Raw genomic sequence first — 23,730 nt, forward strand, 5'->3', positions numbered from 1 at the left:
TTTCAAGTGCTTCAATTTTTTTAAAACAGTTAATGTCAGTCCTTTTAAATGCTACAGTCTGCTTCTGGAACTTCTTGTCTTCCTTCGTTCCCCCTATCTCTATCTCTGTCTTTCAAAGCCTTGAGATCTGCTGGCTCTGCTCCTCTTTTTCTACGTCACCTTTATTCCAGAGTATTTGCTCATCTGGGCTATAGCCCATACTTCACCTCTGGCACTGGAAAACCTCAATAGCCAAATGCACTTTACCTGGTGGAGATCCTCCTTGTTGGTTTTAAGCTTTTTAGATGCTAAAAAAAACCCCTGGAATGCTGGCTTTGTTTTTTTTCTTGACTGAAGAATCCCACAGATTTGAACGGAGTTTCACTTCAAATGCAGCTGACACTAATATTAACAAGCTACAAAAACCCCCAGGTTTGTCCCTCCTCTGTCCATGGTCTTGAAAAACTCTCTTATCCTCTATGAATGTGAGAGCTTCACTGAAGAGTTTAAGTCCTGTCCCCATAGATACAGGAAGCCAAGTGGAGCTTGTGCAGGTTGCAGGGAAAATCCTTGCAGCAATACTGCAAACGTGCTTAAATATATTTAAAGGCTTTATTTGAAAGGACAATATTTTATAATTCCAAGGGTTGAGACAGAAACAAAGATGCTAACTGTACACTTACTTTGCTACATTTTAATGCAGATAATTCTTAATATATATTTCTCTCTATGTAAATAAAAAATCTGAAAATATAAGTCCATGCTGATTGCTATAGTTTGATGAAGTCCAACAACTTAGATATTATTTATATTATAATGACGATGCAGATTTCTTTGCAATATAGTTTACACAATTGAGTGGTTTTATAGTACTGAGAGGCAACATCCCATCAAAAAGAATAAAAGAAGAAAGAGTGAGGGAGGCTCACTTCCTTAAAATGGAAGCTCAGCTGGACCATTACTGCCAATATATCCCAGAATGTTCTGCCAGCAGAAGGAAGATAAAATCTGTGTCTTGTCATTTGACGGGAGTGATACTGCCCAGATTTTTCTGAGGTTCCACAGGAGCTTTCTTCCATATCCCAGAAGGTGTAAGTTACCTGATCCAACTCTATAAAACATCCAACTCCAACTCTGAAATCAGATTGAGCCATCAAAGAGATCTGTATGAATAGGAACACTGAAACCTTTAGGTATATTTATCTCAGAGCACTGGTAGGAGTACAGAACTTCAAAGTGAACATATGGAAAGGCCCACCAACTTCTGTAGCAATGCAGAGACCTTTTCCCATGCCCCTTTTCTCACAGTCAGGCAAACAGAAAGCTGGGAATGCTGTTCAACAAACAAGGCAAGGCAAGAATGTCTCATCTGAGTGTAAGAACAACTACACTGGTTTGTTGTCAGTGTCAGGACTGAGAAAGCTGGTGTGTGAGACCTGGAAATAAGCAAAATTCTTTGTATAGACTATATAAACACACACATCAGGCATGTATATAAGTGTAAAGTCACTTCTTTATAAATGGTTTTCAAAACTTTCAGTTGGCAGACTCCTGAACATTTTCCACATGTGGACAAGACCCTCGTACAGCACACTGAAGGCTGCTTATGGTTAGAGATTGCTTCTCTTTCCTGTTGTTCCGTAAAGAAGTACTTGTCCTGGCTCAAAAATGCTGGACTATATAACAACTCAACCTCCATGTCCTATTATATTTAAAATGCTCTAGACAATTTACTGAGGAAGAAGTTGTGATATGTCAGTGTAGCTGGCACTGGACTACTGAGGCCAAAAAGTGAGAAAGAATTTCCAAACAAGTGGAAACCACAGGTTTCCTGACAGAATTCATTTTTAAACTGGGTAAAACTGACTGTTAACAGTCAATTTATAAGGGAAAAAAAAAAAAAAAGAAAGAAAGAGAGACAATAGTATATACCTATTTAATTCAAGTACTGAGATAATATTTATTGTTTAAGAAATTTGTCAGCATTGAATCACACCATGGAATTGTTTCCATATGATTTTTACCTCTGTAAGGGCCCAAGATTTTTATGTGCAATGCACCTTTCCAAGTGGTCTAACCTCACCCTTTGGTATATTCCTTCTTTCTCCTTCTTATTTTAAAAACATGCATTAGTTATCAAGTCAGTCTTTTTCTTTTGCCAGCATTTACCAGTCTGCTAAAAACTCTTTTCTTGAACTAATTTTGTGTAAGTTTTTCACTTTTTTCTTTTAAGTAAAATTTAGTTTTGCTTTTTGCAAGTACAAATATTTCCCTGTGGCTGTGATGTTTTTTGTTTTCATTTTGTATTCTCTTGTTTCACAAATCTCCACTATCTTGAATTTAGTTTACTAATGAAGGTCTTGACACCTAAACCCAACTTTGTAATTTTTTTTACAATCTTTGTTAGAAGATATAGAGACCTATTCATTTGTATTTTTAAACAAATTGTATTTGTATTTAAAAAATTGCCTGCCTTCCAAACAAAAATAATTTTGAAGAATTATTATTTTTTCTTTTTTCAAAAAATTGCTGTGACATTGAAAATTTATCAAAATGTTATGAAAATGTGCAGAAAGTTATTGAATATTGTCACTTTAAAGCTGATAAATTTTTGATAAAAATCTTAATGTAAATTTGATGAAAAAATTAAAAATTGGGAAATATGTCCTTTTTCAAACACTTAAAAACAACTTACATATCATTGCATGGATAAAGTTTTAAATATTTCAACCAGTTGTAACTGTATAATAATTAGGACTATATATAGCACTGCAAATGGGCATTAACAAAGCATTTATAGAATATTGCAGAGGATCTTAAGACATCCTTATTTTTTTAAGCTTTCCACATTCTAGATCTCCAGCCTTTTGTTTTCCAAGTGTTTGGGGCTTTTAAGGGTATAACTGGCAAGGTTTTGAATTCTGTATCAGAGTAATAAATTTAAAAAAAAAATGAAAACTGTTGGAACAAATGGACTTTGATACAAATGTAAAAGTAAAAAATGGACCTTTAAGATCATAACAAGGACAGTCAGTTATGATCCTCTATAAATGTAAACAGAAGAAATGCTAACAGATGCCACTGATATTTTATAAGTAATCCAATATACTCCTCTTGGTTTGGCAGCGTCTAACTGGAACAAAATTCTTCCCAAACTAAAGTTGGGGTTTCTTTCTAAAGACAAATATCAATATTTGTTCATTCTATGTAAAATATTTTACTCCTTTCCATTATTTGAATGTACAATTTGTATGTTACAATTTATTACCAGTAATGGAACCATCCAAATATTTTCTTCCAATAAACAGAAAGACCAAAACTTTCATAAATGGTTTTCACACTTCTCAGTTCATCACAAAGAAGGTTTTAACCTGAGTTCATATACACTTGTTTCCTTGTGTGTTAACTACCCCAAAAGTGCTACAAATGTAGAGCTTTGTTAATACATAAATAAGCAGTAAATCAAGGACAGCCGAGTTCCTGATTTAATATTCAGGAGAAACAGGAATTATATTGGTCCAATCACATTTAGAGAATCATCCTTCTTATTCTGATTCTGTACTTCAGAAGTGGCTCATGTCTTTATGTGGACAAAGAACATAGAAACTGAAGAGGAATATTTATTTCTTCCAAAAGCACCAATATTTGGAAGCTTGAATGCCTTAAAGCCATAGCACTTTATTCTCTGAAAGAGAAATGGAAATAGAAAGTTTGAAAGTCCCACCTGCTCTCATTTCTAACATTGCACTCCTTTGGCTAAGGAGTCTCCTCCACTCAATGGAAAGGTTGGCCTCTGTTGCCCCATACTTCAGGCACTATTTGAAGTAGTTGAGTCCTGCCACAAGGAAAAACTTCTCCAGGAAAAGTTCAGAGTCCAGCACGGCAATGTGGGCAGCCCGGCCTATCAATGTGTTGGCGGTGTTAGGCAGAGCATGAAACACGTTGTGTCTGATCAAAGTGCAGTCCTTGGCCCCAATCAAAGGCTGGAGCAGGTTGTTGATCATTTCTGCGTAAACAGGACCTGAAAAAGAGTTGAGATATCACATGTGCACGCCAAAGCTCCCAGATCTTATCTTTTTTCCCAGTATTGTTTAATTGCAGTTGCGGTGAGAAGGAAAATGGAAGCAAGGCCAAGATAAATGTGAGAGATAACAGCCCAGTTTGAAGATTTGCCAAGTGCCAGAGTGGTGTTCATCTAATGGAGGTACTGGCCATGAGGAGGAATCTGCTGAAGCTGCTTAGCATGAGGACTAGGATGTGCTGAGCCTTTAGTCACCTTTTCTCTGTCAGTGAAGAAAATGCTTGTGTTTCTTTAAGGGTAGTGGGGTTGGACTCACACTGCCTGGGGATTCCAGTGTGAGAGGGTCTGGCATGACACAGGCCCATTTGGGCTTCTCTGGGGATGCTAATGCAGGAAGGACATCATGTAGATAGCTGAGGTGTTTATAGGGGCAGAAACAATGGCTCAGGAAACATGTACAGATAAATGTACTGATCTGGCTCCTGCTTGGTCAAACATGTCCCAAGGAACAACCACTGTAGGAGAGCTGAAGAATTACCTTTTAATTCATGTCTGAGGTAGGATAGAAAGAGCTCTCATTTAAGTAAGGGGTGTGAAGGTAACCACACTGATTATTGGGCCTGTGTGTCTCTTTCTGTTTCCGAAGAATACCTCCATTTCTAGGTAATCACATACGTGAAATGGGGATGAAATTGCACTGACCATTATTCCTGGACATGGTATCAAACTGAAGCCATGAAACATTTCATAAATGAGGAAGACTTCTAATAACAAAGGCAATAACTGGGACCACACATAGCCTGAGCTCATAGGAAGGCCTCTGGTGGTGAGTCCTGATGTGTTTTACAGATTTTATTACAAACCTGTACGATTTTATATCTGTCCCTTAAATTACCTTGCAATCATTCAAACACTATTGAAAACAAAGGGAAAACCCCCCTACTTTGGATGTGTTGAGAGAGATTTCATTATGTGTAAAAAAGGGGAGACAATACAAGTAAATCAGTACACTACAGAAAAACATTGTCAAGAGCTAGTTCTATTAGCACTTTTAAAAAAAATAAAATTAGAGGGAATGGGAGGAAGCAGTAAGAAACCTTTGATTATGACCTGATTGAAATTTGTTTTCATCAGGCAAAGAGCTTCTTGAAAAGCTTCTTTTATTGATTTCAGTAATTTCCCGTGGGAAGTGAACACTTTATTCTGTATCAAATAAACATTTGAGTTTTCATCGTGCTGATGAAAAACCCTTCTAATGTAATGACCTCAGTTGCACAAAAATGCAATTTTTCAACAGCCTTGGGAATATATAAAAGATCTTAAACATACCTGTGTGTCTGTCCTTAAGTGCATTTTTGCACATTTCTATTCTTGCTGAATGAAAGGGTACATATCTATCTTGGGGTGAGGCCACTAACACAACATTTTTAAAATACTGAAGACCTGTGGCAAACATATTAAATACATTAATCACAAGTAAGCACAGTGATGAAAATGCATACAGTGTCAGCATGACTATTTCATGTTCAAAGGCTTTTGAAAATCTACACTGCAATAGATGGTAATTATTAAAACATGCAACAAAATCTTAGAAAGATTCATAACAGCTTAAACACATTTCTGCTGCTTCTGTGAACTATTTTTTACTTATCAGCACTCACATAGGCTAATTGTATGTCAGCAAAGAAAAGCAAGAATTGCCTGTAAAAAAAAAGCTTTTATTTAAACCTTATTCTTACAAATATTTATACCTTTAAACAGGATCTATTTAAAAATAACACAACAAATTAGTAAAATTCTCAAACAAAATAGGGAGAGGGAGAAGAAAAGGTCATTGCTATGATGTCACACCGTTAAATCAGTGTTGAGGGAGCCTTAGGGTCAATCCAGTTCCTGAACTCAGCAGTCACTTAATAAATCCACACTGCTGGTACATCAACTAAGAACCCCAAATCCTCCCTCTTCCCTGGAGGTAATGGAGCGACTGATGAGTTGTGGAAACAAGCCCCTGCTGTTTGACCTGTCTAGGGTCTCTTGAGTGCTCCATCACTTACATTTAACAGAAAGGTACGAAAATGGACACTGATGATCTAATGTACTTGTCCAGAGAGTGTCCTGAGCATAGAAGAGCTGTGGGTTTGTCCTTCATCTTTCCCTCCCTCTTACGGGAAAGTGGTCCAGAACCAGGGCCAGGCTGGATGGGGCTTTTAGCTACCTGGCCTAGTGGAAGGTGTTCCTGCCCATGGCAGGGGGATTGGAACTAGGTGATCTTGAAGGCCCCTTTCTGTATTTCTATCATCCCATAACTACGATTTCTAGACTTTCAAAGAAAATCTGACCATCATCACCACAATGAAAAATCCTGCTGGCTGCCTTTCCAAAACCTGACTAAAGCAGTTTATCATTTTCTTCTTGTGCAGTCAAACCAACTGAGTTTGCAACTTTGGTCTGAAGTAAAAGGTAGGAGAAGCAACAGTGAGTGTTACCATACCTAAAACTTTATGTGAAGAGGTTCAATAGGGAAAAATATTTTATTGTGTGTTTTGTTGTTTTGTTTTTTTTTTCTCAAGACAAACATGAGGAACATTTGTTAAAGAGACAGAAAAGTAGCAGCAGGGACTTCTACTTTAATAGAAAGTCAGAAATTGCTGGAGGCTTAATGAGTCATCTGGGAATATAGGCACGACACTGCTTCTGGCATTTCTCCCTCTGTAGGTGCTCCCAACTTCTTTTGGGAGCAGGGTGCCAGAGTAGGGACATGTCTATTGAATCCGTGCCTGCTGATGCATTCACATATGGACCTATCTACATCTTCAGATATTTTGCCTAAGCATCTACCTGGATGATTCTGACTTTACAGACAACTCTCTCCACATTTAAATTTCTGCCTTCTCCATTTTCAAGGACAACACCTTAATTTGTAGCCTATCTCCAGTCTACCAAGCTAACAAGAAGAAAATTGCTTTGACTCATAGCACATGCTTGGGAATTCATTGCTTGGAAAGTTACAATATAAGCTTTTTGTGTGGACCCAAATTTATTTGAACTTGATAGTAGTAAAGCAGTAATCAACTGTATTACACAGAAATAAGAGCTAGGGAATCAAAGGGGAAATTCAAATAACACAAATTTACATCAACTTCCTGTCATTGATTATGTAGTTTGTATCTGTAGAATTTAGATGTTCTATTCATATTAACATAGTCTTTTTTTCCTATTAGTAGTGTACAAAAGTATGAGAAAAAATTAAACATCAAGTAGTGACCTTGTCACTACATGCTTAGCACCAGTTTGTTCACACACAATATTAAAAATAACTCCTAAAAGAAAACAACTGCTTCAACAGAAGGATTATGCTTGCTTTCTTTTCTTAAGAAAAGCCAGATTTATTTCGTTTATTCATGACAGACCAAAGAAGGGGGAAAAAGATTCTCTATTCAGACATCATTTTTCTAGTGTGAGGCCATACATCTCTCTCTGTAGTACAGAAGTGTCAGAATAGACATGAATAAAATTTTCTCTTCATCTCACAGAGTCATATTTCCTAGAGACAAGAGATGTTAAACTTACAAAAAATAATAAAAAAGGAAAAATGGTTTTCATCTCATAGCATAAATTAAGCAATGATGGCCTGTCAAGAATGATGTTTCTTGCTTGCAGAATATAAACTTAGGTGCATGTTTACTGCTGCACGAAGGTCTTATTTGATGTTGTTTGGCAAATACATTCTCTGATAACTTTCACAGAAAAAAATGCACAGATGAAATTGATAGTAGATTTTAGACAGGGCAGCCCTTCTAAAAAGTATGTTTAAAGAATGATCATTAACAAAATGCAGATTTCCTTCACTCCCTGGAGAACAGGCCAATCCAGCACAAGCCAGTGGGACAGCCCTTGGTATTTACAAAGGCACATCAAGCCCTACTCACCTGTTTTTTGGCTGAGCTGATAGAGGAAACACTTGCGCAGATCCGCGTTGTCCCTGAAGGTCAGTTGCAAAAGCGACCCTGACTTTTTCAACTTCTGCATGAGCCATAGACCTGGAATGAAAATTGGTGCATATTTTTCTCCTTTGTAAATCATCATGCAGGGGAGTTAAAGACATGTGCCTACAGTAAGGATAGCACTGTATTTTAGTAGAAGTCTTGTGTATTCTTTTACTCCTAATCAACAGGGAGAAAAGTCTAAGGGTCTAAAGTTTTAAACTCAGAGAGCGTAGATTTAGGCTATATATAAGGAAGAAATTCTTTACAATGGGGGTGGTGACACTGGAATAGGTTGCCCAGAGATATGGCTGATGTTTCATCCCTGGAAACATTCAAGATCAGGTTGGACAAGGCTTGGAGCAAACTGGTCTAATTGAAGATGTCCCTGCTCATGGCAGGGGTGGAACTAGATAATCTTTAAGGTCCCTTCCAACCCAAACTATTCTATGATTCTGTGGTTGTCTCATGGTAGCAGGAAAACACTCGGGAAGACTGAAATCTGGGACATTCCATTTCCATAATAATGGGGTTTTTTTCAGCTGTGCAGATGCCTCTCTTTATTTGCGCCAGAAGAAGTGGGAAATGAAGTGGGAGACTAAGTGGAGACTAAGGGTCATCTCTCATTGCTGCACACTCCTGGGCTTTCCAGGGAGCACTGTGATGGACCTTGCTGTAGATACTGAAAGCCCCTCTCATTGAAGTTTTTTCTGCGTGGGTTTGAAGTCTTCAGCAAATATTTTCTACAGCATCTATGTACAAGTCATGCTACGATAAATTCCTACCTTCATGTGTTGCCCTTTCATGCACTCTGCCATGGACCACAGCCAGTCAAAGCTTTCCCATCAACTCTTACCTGTACTAACCAAAGTGCTGTTGTTGTAAAGGGTTCCCAGGTGAGGCCCAGAGAGGGACAGGAAGGTGTGTAACTTGTTGAGGTAATAGCGAAACCTGGGGCGAGTTAGTACAGATCGAATGATGACGTTACCAAGGGAATGTCCAATAAAACTGTTGCAAAAGAAAGAATTACATTAACATGAAACCAATCTGTGTTTTCTTTAAATTAAACATAAAGATGGCACAAATGGGTCTGGGGGGGGACTCTATCAGGGCTTTCAATAAGATCCTTTAATTATCATTTCATGGTTTTTTCAGCCTACAAGATTCTCTTTCATGTATATCAATGTAAAAATTAGTCTTACTGATTCAATGGCTTTTGACACAGAGCACTTTAGGAAAAGCTAATTTCACTGGATGTTGCTCATGTAACTCAAACAGTTACAGAATATTAGCTATCACAAAGCTTACCTTATTCGGGATATGGAGAGGTTGTACAACTGGATATGCTGAATAATTTCATCTAATAATCGGTCAGTCATTGTATCAAAATCAGCAAAAGTATCAGTCTGGTGAAAAATGAAATGAGTTGACGAATTAAAATATATGACACTTATTGCAGACTGATGTTATTTTCAAAGTCAAATGAAGCAGAAATGTAATTATCAGTGTAAATTTTCTTTATACATGTTCAAGGGGGAGAAAAGGGGTGTTTTTATCAATCTCTGGGTCCTCTTTTAAATTGAAGTTCTCCTTTGAGAGAGGTTGCTGAGTGATTCCAGAATCATAAGCATGATGCTAAAGCAGCCTGACCTGACACTGGTGAGAACTGCTAATGCTCAGCTGCTCTAGATACCAGGCTCTGCACATGGAAGAAAAGGTTTTGGCATTTAGGATTCAACAGATTACTGGAATAAAATACTTTACAGCATTATACATTGACATGAGGGTTACGCTGATGCTAAGGATGTCATCACAAAATTGTTTGGCCATCTTAATCAAATGCCGTGTGTTTGTTATTCAACAGTCATCAGTAAGAGAATGAGTGCTAGAGACAGACAAATAATTTGTTGCTCGCAACAGTACTGCCAGTTGTGAGACAATAAAAAAAGCAATACATTTCCAGTCTATACAATTACAGACAGATCTTATTCAGAACTTTGTAATTTGGCGATCCAGCAGGACTCTAAATCAAACTTGTAACTAATGAGATACCACAAAACAATCATCAAATGTTGGAACAGCTATTCAGAGCAAACATATGAGTAATTAATGCTTTTGAAACATATCAGTAATTAATGTTTTTGTGACACAATTCATCTTGCTAATTGCAGCTCTTGCAAAGGAAAACATGAGCATATTCACTTTGCAATACAGACTTAAAATAAATGTTCTCATAAACTACAAACAGTCCACTAACCTTCTGCCTGTTTGTTTTGTCTGCATTGATAATTAATGATTTCCTCCTAGGCTCATTATCCCAAACCTTTCAGGTTGTTTAAAAGTGAAAGAATATAAGCCTGAATGTTAATCATAAACAAAACGTGTCAAGCATCATATTTCACCTGATTGTATCTCCATCCTTTACTATCATTTCAGCCTGATTGAGATTGTCCAAATGCATCACAAATGGATGCCTAAAAAAAGTGATTTGAATTTTCCTCTATAAGGCAAACCAGCTAAATGAATAATTTCTTGAGTTATTTTCGGTGTGGTTCTCAGAGAAGGGAAAAACAGGGACAGGATGCTTTACAACATTAAAATAGCCATCAAGCCACCCAGGTTCCACTTTGGGTGCTGTGAGAACTTCCCCACCTTCCCAGACAATAACACCTCTAAATAGTTCCCATTATGGGTGCTGGATAATCTTAAATACAGATGTTGTAAGATGTTTCATTCTCTGAAAACATTCTCTTCTCTTCGAAGAGGCCTTGATGGAAGTATGAAGCGGTCTCATTATTTTGACCTTGCTTACGTTCACTATGCAGGTCTGCTGCTGACAGAGCTGTGCACTAGAAGGTAGCAAGTTCACAGACTTACACCAACCAGCCACTTCAGAATATAAAAGGTGTTGAACAAAGGTTGGAAAGTTTTGACTCAGATTTTTCAGGTACTCATAAATCAGAATAATGTTTCTGACTGCACAATGGAAATCCTTATCTTGTGCATAAAGTTAGGCCTTTGGTCATAAATACGGCTCCACTGCCAAGCAAAGCACAGGATTCATTTCTGTTTCTCTGTCTAGGTCAGTAATCAATTTTTCTGGAAGACATTTGTTTATCATTCAAGGAAATAAATCCCATAAACACTGCAACAGGAGAAACAATGGCTGATGCAGCAAAGGGAGCTGACAACACCTGCTGGATATTCCACATCCTCTGGAAAATTTAGCATCACTAAACTTTCTGCTTTCTGTTGGTGCTGTGTTGCAGAGGCACCAGGCTGCCAAGTTTGCAAACTGGCAGGATAATTCCATTTTCTTCCTCTTAGGTCTAGTCCTATTACTGCTAATGTCATTGCCTTTGACTTTAATGCCAGGAATATTTTCCAATAGGTTTGAACACCCTATCAAGTTAGACAGGAACAGAACCAGGCCTTTGCACTAAATACTACATAAAACTCCCTGAATTCCCCAGCGCTTTTGTTTCACTCGGCTGGTGAAAAGGCTTTTGCTGAAGGCACTATTTCAGTAATCTAAAGGAAGACAGAAATTAGCTCTGTACTACCTGATTTCTTTCAGACATTAGGAAGTCCAGTTTTCCACCAGGAAGTCCCAGTTCTATAAAAGTCTTTACCAGCCGCAGATCTGCACTGTTGCCTAGAAACAAATGGTACTTTATAAGATGAAATTCAACAGAAAAACAACCAACATAGAGTCAATTTAACACAATAACCTTGACACCACAGAGCTCTTGCTAAGTGCTGCTAAGAAGGTTATCACACCTCAGGTTCATGCATTGAAACAGCAAAAGAACAGGAATTCCCACAACCTGCCCCAGGTGGGCTAGACCTCACCTGCTGCTATGGGGGACTGCATAAATATTGGGGAAGAAAGAGCAAAGATCAGGTCCAGAATAAATCTGTCCTCTATTTGCTGAACAGCAGAGGTAAGAAAAAAAGACAAGCTGAGGTGAGGCCCGCAGGGACACCTCAGTACCTGTGCTAGGTATAGGGCTGTGCCTTGAGATGCAGAGTAGCCCATCTCATGTATTCACAATCAGAGGTGGTGCTGAAATACTGTCAGATTCCTAATACTTTGAGAGATGCCTCATTCTGTACTTGGAAATTCCAAAGTCTTCTGAAATATTTTGTTGGTGAAGGAGGTACCACCACCTCACGAGAAGGGTGTTCCTGCTGCTGGGATATTCAATGGCAAACAGTCCTTGCTGAAGCCAGTGTTTTTCTTTATTTTTGAGATTTCAGAGCCTCTATCACTTCTTCTCCGTAGTTTCAGTGTCAACATCTACACCTTTCTAACTGATATAAATTAATTTGTCAAGAGAGAGTTCACATTTAACATAACCATTTCCTGCTTAGAAAGCATATACATAAAAACATCCCAGGATCTGCTTCCTCTGCAGTGAAGAATGATTTTTATTCTCTCACTTTCTAAAGTCAGCCACTATCTAATCTATAACAGTGTTTTGGGGATTTAAGTAACATTTTTCTCCTGGGGACATACTGCAAAACAATCAAGCATCCGTGGAAAGACAAGAGGAATTACTGTAATGCACTCTCCCTGTACATGGTAGGGCTGATGTGCTTTGGTGTAGATTTCTGTTTAAAAAGAAAAAAAAAACAAAACCAAAAACTAAAAATAGGTAGCAGGAACCAATGTATTAGCAAAAATATTTAATATTCCCCTAGATCTTTTATTACAATGACTGAATATCATAATAAGGAATAAATACTTAGCTAAAACAAATACTTAGATTCTCCATTCTTTCATACTTGATGAACATCTGTTTGGTTTTTTGTTTTTTTTTTTTTAATTTACACAAAAATGACTTACAAACAGCAATTCTTCCTGGCCTTACCATCCAATCCATGGACACAGACAACCAGGTGAATTCCATCTTCCAAATTTTCTTCCTCTTCCTCTGGTGGAAAATATGGGATATCAGAAGCTAGTACAGATAAGTCACTGTACAGAAATCCTTCAATCTTCATTTCTTTTTTAAATTTTTCTTTGGCCTGATAAAAACTGGAGAATACATTAATTAATCACAATAGAACTGGGTGTTCAGCAACAAACCTTCAAACTAGAAATGAAGAGGCTTTTCTTTGCAAGAAATTATGTCTTAAGCTTTCAAGTAGACACCTGGATGCAGTTCCTTATCTATTAGGACTGAGAGATGCCAGAATGAAGAGAAGAAACTCTGTTTTTGAGTAATTTGGCTACATATAGAGAAGAACTAAAGTGCATTATCAACTCGCCCTTGCCAGAGGAATAAAAGAGTAGCAAAAAGTAATTTTCTGGTAGCTCATAAAATTAGACTGAGATACAGAATTAGCAATTTTGCCTCTTGACAATATGATTGGCCTTAAAGGTACTGAAATGCAAAATGTATAATTTTGCCACCACCAGACTCACTTATAGTGAGGTAGAAGGTGTTCTCCCCCTTCCTCAAGCTAGAGCTAAAGGATGCACCTCATATGGTAGGTATTTTTGGGGTTATTTGGTTTTGGTTTCTTTTGAAAACATTTAGTAGCATTTAGAAGAGCACCCCAATGCTGAAAGAATTAAGGTAACAATGTTCCTACCAAAGGTCTAAAATTTGACACCTGAATTCACCCTAAAGCATTCTCTAGCTGCAGATGCCAAACTCTTCAGTGGCTTTTTGACTTAGTAAAACTTATCCAGATAATTTACGAATTAATAATCACAATGTAAGTGTAGAATAAAGTAGAAAACTGGGATGACCAGCTCAGGAGATATAACCTTTAAAGCTTGGGGATATCTTAAGGCCACTTGATACAATCATAGACTCATTAAGGTTGGAAAAGACCTCTAAGATACTCAAGTCCAATGGTGAGAAATCGCTTACATCAGCCCAACAAATTTTAAGGGACACAAGAATGAAAAAAATAGCTTTTGAACCATGAATCTGGAAGCCTTGGAGTCATGTGCATGAATACATGCTCAAATGTTCTGTTTCACAAAGAAGAAACAAATTCTGTGCTTAGATTTGCCAGGAATTAAGCATGGTGTATAAAAAAATTTTCAGGCTTCTTTCAAAAGAATAAAAATAAAATCTTGGGTTGAAAATGAGTGTTCATGCAGGCAGACAACATTTTGGGCAGCTGAATGGGTTGAGAAATTTCAGTGCTACTGTTTTTCCTCAGCACAGCAGAGACACCAAACTATAATGGAAAAATATAAGTGCTAGAGTGCCAATCTGTGAAATGGGCCCCTGTGACATCAAGGTCATGATGTGGCACTTTCACATTGAGCAATGAAGCAAGAAACAAAAATAATGCCTCTTCTCCAGCTATTCATGGTTCCAATTCTCCCATTTTTCCAGTTTGAGAAGGTGAAGTTGAGACATACCAGCCAATCTGAACTCCCCATTTCATAGCGTAGCTGCAGAGTGCAGCTATTAAAGCAGAAGAGAAAAAGAGTCTGTAACATTGCCACAGTGAACTGACTATCTGGGATCGATACTCCGGTATGGATAGTCTTGATTACATGAAGGAGGGTCAGGTCTCAAAGATTATTTAGACACCTAAATCCCACTGCTAGTCATGAGAATTAAGGACTTAATATCTTTGGCAATCTTGGTCTCTCTGTGTTTTAATCCTTCCTGTCTATTTAGATTATTCATTCTATATGAATCATTTGTCTGTTTGTATTATTTATACTGAAATTCCTCAGGCAACTGTCTCAAATGCAAGCCTCCTGTATGCCTAGTGCATTAGGGTCCTGAACTGTTTCAGGGTCTCTTGGCATTACTATTACATTAATGAAGTAATTAGTCATTCTTACTTCAGCATCCTTTCGTTGGTCTCTTCATCCATCTCATCTGAATTAGAACAGACAACTCCAAATGAGCCCAGAGGCTGGCGCGTGATGGGGAACGCAGCCTGCTTTGCCGAGGAGCCCGCCATGGCAGGGGTCTCTTTGAGCACGGAAGAAAAGGGAAGACAGGTGGCTGTGCAAGAGACGGACAGATTAACCACATCAGCAGCCTTTCTGCTTTCCAGGGCTACTCCCTCTGTCGTGGCCAAAGGAAACCCGGTGCCGTTCGCTACAAGTTTATTCTCTTGGCTGTTGGGCTCCTGAGGACGTTCAGCCTGGTGGGACCCTGCCGCAGGGTCTGCTGAGGCAGGTGAGTCATTGAGCTCAATTTCTTGCAACCCCTGCATTTCTGCATACACTGCTGGGCTCTCATCAGCGAGAGAGCTGCCATGTTCTCCTCGCAGTGAGCCAAATTCAATGGAGGTTTCTGAAGGAGCTTTAACAGGATAGCAAAAATCTGGTACCACCTTTATGCTTTGTGAAAAACTCTCCTCTCCTGAAATTCTACTATTGGAGGAGCCCTGTGGTATTTTTGAACTGTCCGGCTTAAGTTTATCCTTTGGATCCTCAATGCATGTATCAACCTTATCTATATTTTTGTCCAAGTAATTATAAGCCCTTGGTGTTTTTAAGCTGCACTCACCATTGCTCTCCAGTGACAGGCACTCAGAGACATTATCTTGCAGCTGCTTCGGACAAATGGGTGGTCCTGTATTTTCCAGACTACAGCAAGTCTCTGGAAAACCTTTCTCTTCCACCCCTTGTAACTCAGTGTTACTGTTACTGTGTTTGAGGAGGGGTTTGGGATGTCTTCTTGGTTCTATTTTTCCACTTTGAGTAGTGATTCGACACTCAGAAAAGTCTATGATTATTTTTCCATCTTTATCCTCTGTTTCCATGCAGCTTCTTAAGTTTTGATCTGAATCTCCTGGGGTGGCTTCGATGTGTTTTGATATATCCACCTCCTCCGTGGGCTCTTCTGGGCTACTGATCTGAGGAGCTGAGACAGATTTCGTCAGTTTGGTAAGCTCCACTTCCCTCTCCTCTTCCTCAAAGGGCAAAGAGCTGATGGATGTGAGCGACGCTTGGATACCACTGGGCAAGCTGGTGTTGCTTTCTGTGTGTCCACCTTCCAAGGAATTTCGGTGGATGGCATGCCTCCGGACCAGGTGGTGCAGGATCTCTCGGTCACTGGGCAGCTCCAGGGCCCGGCTACGAGCATCAGACCATGCCACTGAGCTTGGTTCACTTTCAATGCCTGAATCAGATATTATAGAGGAAGATCTTTTTATGACCCCTGACATCAGGGTAAATTCTTCACTCTCCTCACCCCGTTGCTCCTTTGTCACTGCTTTCACTTCACAGCTGTGTGAAGGCAAAGCTTTCAAAACAGGGAGATGAGCCTTGGTGTCTGCATCCTCTGGTTTTCCAAGACTGGTCAATTCATTCAGTCCAACCTCAGATGAAGTGAAATTAGTTTCAGGATGACCAAATTCATCTAGTTCATGTACTTCAGTCCTGTCTTCCAAGCCATCAGTTCCACATGCTCCACAATCATACTGAGCACTGACAATTAACACAGGCTCGCTTTTGTGAGAGTCCTTATTGCTGGGTTCCATGCCTCCACAGGTTATATCTGCCCCAAGTCTATTATCTTTTAAAAAAACTTCCTTGGATGTTTTCAAGTCTTCTGACATGTGTTCTGTATTGCCTGGCTCTGAGTCAGAAATAGTTTCCTCTCTTGAAACAAAAATATTTTCAGGTTTCCTTTGGCCTTCTTTGTTTGCTGTACATACCTGAGATGTGGAGTGCTGGCTTAAACCTTTAGCAGCAGCTTCAGTACTGCTGTGTAGGCATGAGGGATTCCTGTTTATCCTGTCTGTGTGTATTAGCAGAGTGTCTTTCCCAAAATCTCCTTTCATTACTGCAGTGGCATCATCTGATGCACAGTCTTCATTTTCCTGTGTTACATCCATTTGAGTATTTGAAGGAACCTCAAAATCTGCAAAAACTTCCAAATTCTGATCTGAAAGAAAGAAAGAAAGAAAGAAAGAAAGAAAGAAAGAGAAAGAAAGGAAGGAAGGAAGGAAGGAAGGAAGAAGGAAGGAAGGAAGGAAGGAAGGAAGGAAGGAAGGAAGAAAGAAAGAAAGAAAGAAAGAAAGAAAGAAAGATAGTAGTATTATCTATAAGAATACAACAAATCACCCCAAAGAATTGTGAGATTTTAAAAAGGGATTTAAAGTCTAAAATATTATTCTATACATTTCTATTATGAAATTTATATATTCATTAAAGGCATATTACAAATGTACATGCCAGAGTGCATTTAACTAGAAGTACACTCACTGAGCAGTTATAGTTAGGGCAAAGAAAACAATATTAATAAATAAACTTTGCTTGGTATAACTGTACCTATACTGCTAATTTTTAGAGCATAGGTAAGCAAAACAAAATAGATACTTCTCTGTACTCCTGGTGTCATTCAACATTGTTCATAGTATAGCTCTTACTTTGAATCAGTTTAATACTTGGTTTAATAATTTAAAAACCTTTGATGAGCATTGTCAAAATTTAGGCAGTAGAATAACTGTGGAAGAGTGAAGATTTTGTATCACAGGCTATATTCACTAAACTATAGACACCTATAATATTAATACATATTACTTCCTTGGTAATCTTAATGGTTGAGTGAAAAGAATAAGCTAGTAAGGGCTACGAGGTTTTACTAAGTAGCTCTGGAACTAAATAATTTCTTAATTAAAAGTTTGATTTGAATACTTGAAGGGCAAAATATTTTTTGGAAGGCAATGCTGCCTTTCAGGGGAGTGTGGGGCTTTACATTGAAATTGAGGGGTTTTGTTCTGAGATTTCTTACCACTAGATGTCATACTGGGGATATCAGTCTAGTGTTTTTCCTTTAAATTAGTACTGTAGCAAAAATCCAATAGATCTGATTTTTCCCTCCAGCTCTTTAAAAAAACCAGCTTAATTTAAAGATGAAAAATGTGAAAGAAATACTCTGCTGTTAGGGAAAACACTAAAATTCAGCTGTGTTACTTAAGGGGTCCCACTTTCTTCTGAGCTCATGAGCCCAAGCGATGTGAGATCACTTATCCTGAGCTGGGGAAGTACCTCGCTCAGCTCAAGGTGTCTCGTGAAGCTGTGCCCTGTGGTGTTTCACTCACCTGTGCAAGGCATGTCTGTGTACCTATCTTCAAAGATAACTGGCAGCGTGTTCCAGTCCCCATCGATGTCCAGGCATTCTGCTGGCAGCGGGGGCATGCTGGTGAAATAATCCGAATTACGAATTTCTGTAGAAATCTGTGCGTGGCTTTGGATCCTGGCAGCAAAGTACAGAACAAATTGAGTGGTTGAGTAGTTACTGTGCTGTTTCTCCACTACTCCTGCAAGCCCAGATATGCAGGCAGAGGACAGCCAATGTGTTTAAAAGGAGAGGGAAGCGGTTTTGTATGATGGGGGGTACCCAGCACTCTAGAAGGTTTCCATCTCTCAGTTAGAAATACCTACAACTTGCACAATCCCTTCCTGAAAAATCTCAGCGTTTTTGAAATTATTCCACGTCCCACTGCCACAGGCTCCTGTTATCTGCCAGAGCCCATTGCTGTCCTCCCAAGGGTCTCAGCTGATGGCTGGGACTGGATCACTCAGCTGGTTTCTGGTCAGGAAATGAGCTCTGTCACTCTGGCTGTGGTCAGGGTTTCAAAACCCAGATGCAGGAGGCAATAATCAAAACTTTGGTTGTGCAGTACAGGAAGGAAAAAAGCCAAGAAGGATGCATGGTAAGTCCTCTATCTCACTTGTACCAGACCTCAGAGCACTGCGGTATCTTACACATGTACTAATCTGGAAGAGCTAAGGCACATTAATTCAGCCACTGTCTCTTGGCAGAGTCATAGAATCACAGAATGGTTTGAGTTTGAAAGGACCTTCAAGATCATTTAGTTCTAACTCCCCTGACATAGGCAGGGACACCTTCCACCAAACCAGGTTGCTCAACCTGTCCTTGAACATTTCCAGGGATGGGGCAGCCACAACATTTCTGAACAACCCATTCCAGACCCCCACCACCTTCACAGAAAAAAAAAATTCTTTCTAATATCTAATCTAAATCTACTCTCTTTCAGTTAGAAGCCATTCCTCCTTGTCCTATCACTACATGTCCTAGTAAAAAGACCCTCTCTGGTTTTTTTTGTGCCCCTCATCTGTTTCCATCATTTGGGCCACTCAAAATTCTACCTGGCTCTCCTCAGTGAATGTGACATTAAACTGGCAGATGAATACATGTTTGGCTATAATAAATACAATAATTTTCATTTCTGATGATCTTTCCTATTTAAACATCTGTCTCAAAAAATGGAGAAAACATGAAATACAAAGAGTAAGGCAAAAAGATTTTCATAGACAGTCAGCTGAAAGCAAATCTGTTCTTCATCTTAAAGCCATTACCCCTTGTCTGATTATTACTTACCCTTGTGAAAAAGATGAATAATTGATATTAAAATGAGTGAGGAGGAATATTTTTGTCTGTAAAATCTAGGGTGGGTATGTCACCTGCTAGAGGCCTCCACCTGTGCCATACCCAGCCTACTGGAAATGGTGTGTCCTCTTCTGCCTAAGCAGTCAAATGCTGCCAGGTACATACGTGCACAGCCTCACACAAACTGACAACAGCATGGGAGGCAAAAAACCAGCTCTTGTCCAGTAAGAAGGAAAAAAAATAAACGGGGGGAAAAACCTTGCTGCTTGAGGTGGTTGTAGAGCACACTGTTACACTGAGCACTGCTCTCAGCTGGACACTGTGTGGACCCAATTGATAATCCCTACTACCACTCCCAATATTAATACTCTGACAAGACTCTGTTTTTCCAACTACATCATCTGGCAAATTCAGAAAGAAAACGTAACTCTGCCACAAGGCCTATATAGATCAGATGTTCTACACAGACCAATTAATTTTTTAACTATTTTGTTTGTTGGGTTTTTTTTACTTACTCTCCTTGATAATCACTGAGAAAAACATTACATTTGTCTGTAGGAAATGGGCTACTTCTGTGGCTGCCTGGAGAAATAGAATCACATCATGGAATTAGGCATCCCCCTGTGCAGGGTTATATTTGTTTGAACAGGGCCATGAGTGTCTGTGTCCTCACCCCAGGATCTTGACAAGGGGTTTTCCTTGTACACAGCTCACTAAAATCCTGACATGGGAGAACCAAGTGAAACAGCTGGGCCCTTGCAGCCATGGTGTTGCCCTAATTTGGCAAGGCAGCCTTGTACAACCCAGCCACTAATGAAGTTATGGCCCTTTCCATCAACACTGAATCAGCCTTAATGTCCCCAATGACAGCTCTGAGAAAAGCAATTTTCTCCTTTGCACTAGGTCAGAAGCAAACGTGTCACTTAAAAATCATCATTGTGACAGGACCTGATGTTATGGCCTTTCTCAGCCCCTTTCACACTGGTAATGTGGTCTGCCCATGGTGACAAATAGTCTGCATAACCTTCATTACTCAGAAATTCAAATCTGAGCATCTTTCTTTGAACTCTGGTTTTAGCCCATGAACCCAAGTGGAGCACTTGGATGATACTCAGGAAAGGCAAAGGCAGGATTTGCCCAGGTGTAGCTTTAAGACTGGCTCCTCATACTTCCCAGTTTGGTTACAAGTAGGAATCATCCAGCATAAAGAAATACTTACCTTGGAATGGCTTAGATCATATTCATATGAATGCAGCCCAGTGCAATGTTTGTTTTCCTGGTCTGTTTTGCATGTTTGGTTCTTGGTCAATTATTTATCAGCCCTGAGCTCACATCACACCCATGTTTCCTCCAGCTAACATGGTGCTATTCCCCATTCCTGCCCTTCACTGCTGCATATAGTCAACATCCACAGCTTTGCATTGCCTGTTTAATGATCCTGTCTACATTTAATTTATTTAATTTAATTAAATACATTTAAATATCCTTTCTGCTAGAGAGAGTAGGGCTGGACTAAACAATAGAACAACCCATGACTGCCTACCCCAAAATCTATATTAGGGATGGTAAAAAGCTAATTTGTAAATGCTGTTGCTTATCAACAGGTATTTCTCATTAAAAGTACAAGTGCTGGATCTGGTGTATTTGGTTTAGGAAGTTAATTGAAGATTGGTATATATGTGTGTATATATCTGTGTGTATATATATATATATATAAAATGTATATATATGAAGCTTGAAATTAATTATTTCTGAGGCCTGCCTGATCAGTCACTTACTTTTGAAATTCATTTCAATAGGTTTAAAATACAGAGCTAAAACAGAGCCAATGACCTCTCCCAAACCAAACTCCTTCATACCCTGAAGCAACAGACCACATTATTGATTGCAAAATACTTTAAAGTAAATTTTTAGTCATACCAGAGTTAGGTGAGTGTTAATGGGTTACTTACAGGCCTTCCTGGAACATGAGCACAGCAGGTTTCTGGTGCTCAGTGTAGAAGAAGGCTTCTGAGAATCTCCTCACCTGAGAAAGAGACACACACAAATTAAACCTAAGATCTGCTGAAGGGTGACAAGTGCCATCAGTCTAAGAACTGAGCAGTGATTATCAGGACCAGATTCCTTAGTGTTGACATTAAAAAAGAGTTCAATTCTGTTTCATTTTCCCAGTCCAGCACAAAGCAGCTGGTGTTGTTGCGTATTTTGCTGCAATATGCAACAAAATATTTCTTCTTACTTCTGAGGTAAGAAGAGTCCCTTGACAATAAGTCAAAGTTTGGTTATCTGCATCCTCTGGCTACTTTTCTAAAAAGCTGTCAAATTTACCATTTTCCTCTGTAGTATTAAAGCGGGGAAGATTTATTCCTTTCCCACTGTGCAAAAAGCAGTAGTGGAATGACTTACTAAATTAGAACAATTCGTAATTGACCATCTCTTCTATGGGAACATCCACAGGGACTCTCAAACTACCACAACAGCAAAGAAAGCCTTACATATCAGTGCAGAGAAGAATAAGCCCTATCACAGTAGAAACACACCTGCCTATGTCATGATACTTATAAACTGAGAGCTCTTCTAATCCCTTCATGGACATTGGATCTGTTCAGTGTTGGATAATCAATTACAAAAAAGCCATGGATCTGAAGTGGCTGGCAGAGCACAGACTGTGAAATAAGCTATAAAAAATTCAATGCTGTCATCTGCCCTGGAATAAGCTTTTAGTTTAAATGAATCAAGCATAATATGCAATCAAATGTACTGAGCTGTTAAACTGCAGACCACACATTCCTAATAATAATTGTAAAAGTGACCTCTGTTACAGGGACAGAAAATGGCAGCAAAAAGCATATGTCAGAGCATCTCAGCATCTCCCTAAATCCCAGCTGTGCTTTAGCAAACAGCCTTTATGAACAGAGGATGAGCATCCCTTCAAAAAGACTGTGTCCTAACAGTAGGATTTTTCATCTCGGGCTCTCAAACCATTTTCCAGAGGTGAAAAAGTATAATTACGCCCAGTTTATATGGGCAGGAACCAGAGCATACAAAGTTACGTAATTTAACAGAGGTCAAAAAGATAGTTGGCATCAGTCGAGGCTGGAACAAACCACAGGCTGAGGTTCACCTTGCTGGAGCTGGGAGCATACAAAGTTGAGTCCTTTGGCTGAAAGCCACCCAGGTCCCCTCAGAGGCAAGGGAGACCTTGTCACACAGCCCAGGGGAGTTTCAGCATCAGGCACTCAGCCACTTCTTCCTGAATTTTATGCCCTATTTTTGCAAGCTCCAGGGGAGACTTGTCCTGGTCACTCTGACCTCCACTGACTTTGACAGGTGTAAAACAAAAAGCTGAGGTGTCGATACCTATATTGTACACTCCTAATGCATGCAAGGTGAATCCTGCCCTTTTCTCTACTGTCCCTTCTCTAATGATTAGATCAGACTTTGAGTTCAGCTCAGGTGATGTGCTGAACTGGTGTCTGGTCAATAACCAAGAACGTCCTGATGGAAGACAGAGCACTCGCTGAAATAATCAGATAAGCAGATCTGACAACATTCGCTCAAATGACAAGTGGTTTTGTGCCGTCTTTATTACCAGGTACAAGAAGCAATTTCAACATCAACAATATTAATATTTTGTTGTGTGCACTGTACTGTGAGAAAGGCAAATAGCTGTATATATGACAGTGAAGAAAACAAACCCATATTCCTTACGCTAGTTTTGTGAAACCAGTAGAGATTAAATCATATTCCTTTTATTAGTCACTGTGATGTTTGGGTTTTTTAAAACAAGTGTTTATGATTTACAGATATCTATCAAGTATAGGTGACATTTACCCCTTCCCACCCACCTCCTGTTCTGTGTCTGATCCTGGTGTTCAAAGTCTACTCATTTTACATAGGATCTTGGGTCACACAAAGTCAACAGTCTTTATTCCAGAAATTGAAATCTGTAATTTCAAATCCTTGGCTTCACCTCTTCTTCCCCTCCTCTTCAACTGTTGTTATGCTCACCCCATTCCATGTAAATAGTCATAGAGGCAGAATTGCATTGGAAATATATATCCAAATAAATCTCCGATGTTTATCAGGAGGTGACCATTACTGAACTTGTTTTTAACTTCTTAACATTACCCTTAGCATGTGATGTTCCTGAGTCAGATAAGCTGTGACTTCTGGATGGAGTGTTGCCACCTCTAGGAACTGGGTCCATAGGGCCAGGAGGTGAGAGCAAAGCCAGGTGAGATCCTTGCTTATCTGTTCTGCTATCTTCTCTGGATTGCTCAGCAGCTGGAGGAGAGAAAGGAAATTATGAGATCAAAAAGCACTACGAAAACGAATCAGTTCATAAATCAGATTAAGTCCTTCTAGGAACAACAGCAACAAGAAAATTTCT

At 39.1% G+C, this 23,730-nt stretch overlaps 1 protein-coding gene across 7 annotated transcripts in view; it reads right to left on the reverse strand.

The window, feature by feature from the left end:
- Window positions 1-572: 572 nt before the first annotated feature.
- FAM135B (family with sequence similarity 135 member B) overlaps window positions 573-23,730 on the reverse strand; it is a 271,095-nt gene continuing 247,937 nt past the window's right edge. For 4 of the 7 annotated variants that reach the window (XM_019289330.1, XM_019289329.1, XM_010404724.4 and 1 more), the window contains 11 exons: window positions 23,469-23,624; window positions 21,290-21,363; window positions 18,025-18,179; window positions 14,807-16,865; window positions 12,858-13,024; window positions 11,547-11,638; window positions 9,292-9,389; window positions 8,840-8,991; window positions 7,930-8,040; window positions 5,330-5,443; window positions 573-4,000 (listed from right to left, as the gene is read on the reverse strand). In XM_019289330.1, coding sequence (XP_019144875.1) covers window positions 3,795-4,000; window positions 5,330-5,443; window positions 7,930-8,040; window positions 8,840-8,991; window positions 9,292-9,389; window positions 11,547-11,638; window positions 12,858-13,024; window positions 14,807-16,865; window positions 18,025-18,179; window positions 21,290-21,363; window positions 23,469-23,624 — 3,384 coding nt within the window. In that variant the 3' untranslated portion in view covers window positions 573-3,794. Of the gene's footprint in view, window positions 4,001-5,329; window positions 5,448-7,929; window positions 8,041-8,839; window positions 8,992-9,291; window positions 9,390-11,546; window positions 11,639-12,857; window positions 13,025-14,806; window positions 16,866-18,024; window positions 18,180-21,289; window positions 21,364-23,468; window positions 23,625-23,730 lie in introns of those variants that run through there. The other 3 variants (XM_010404727.4, XM_019289332.3, XM_010404728.4) reach the window with 3 other exon arrangements.

The sequence above is a fragment of the Corvus cornix genome, chromosome 2 (assembly GCF_000738735.6).
Source record: "Corvus cornix cornix isolate S_Up_H32 chromosome 2, ASM73873v5, whole genome shotgun sequence".
Classification (NCBI taxonomy): Eukaryota; Metazoa; Chordata; class Aves; order Passeriformes; family Corvidae; genus Corvus; species Corvus cornix.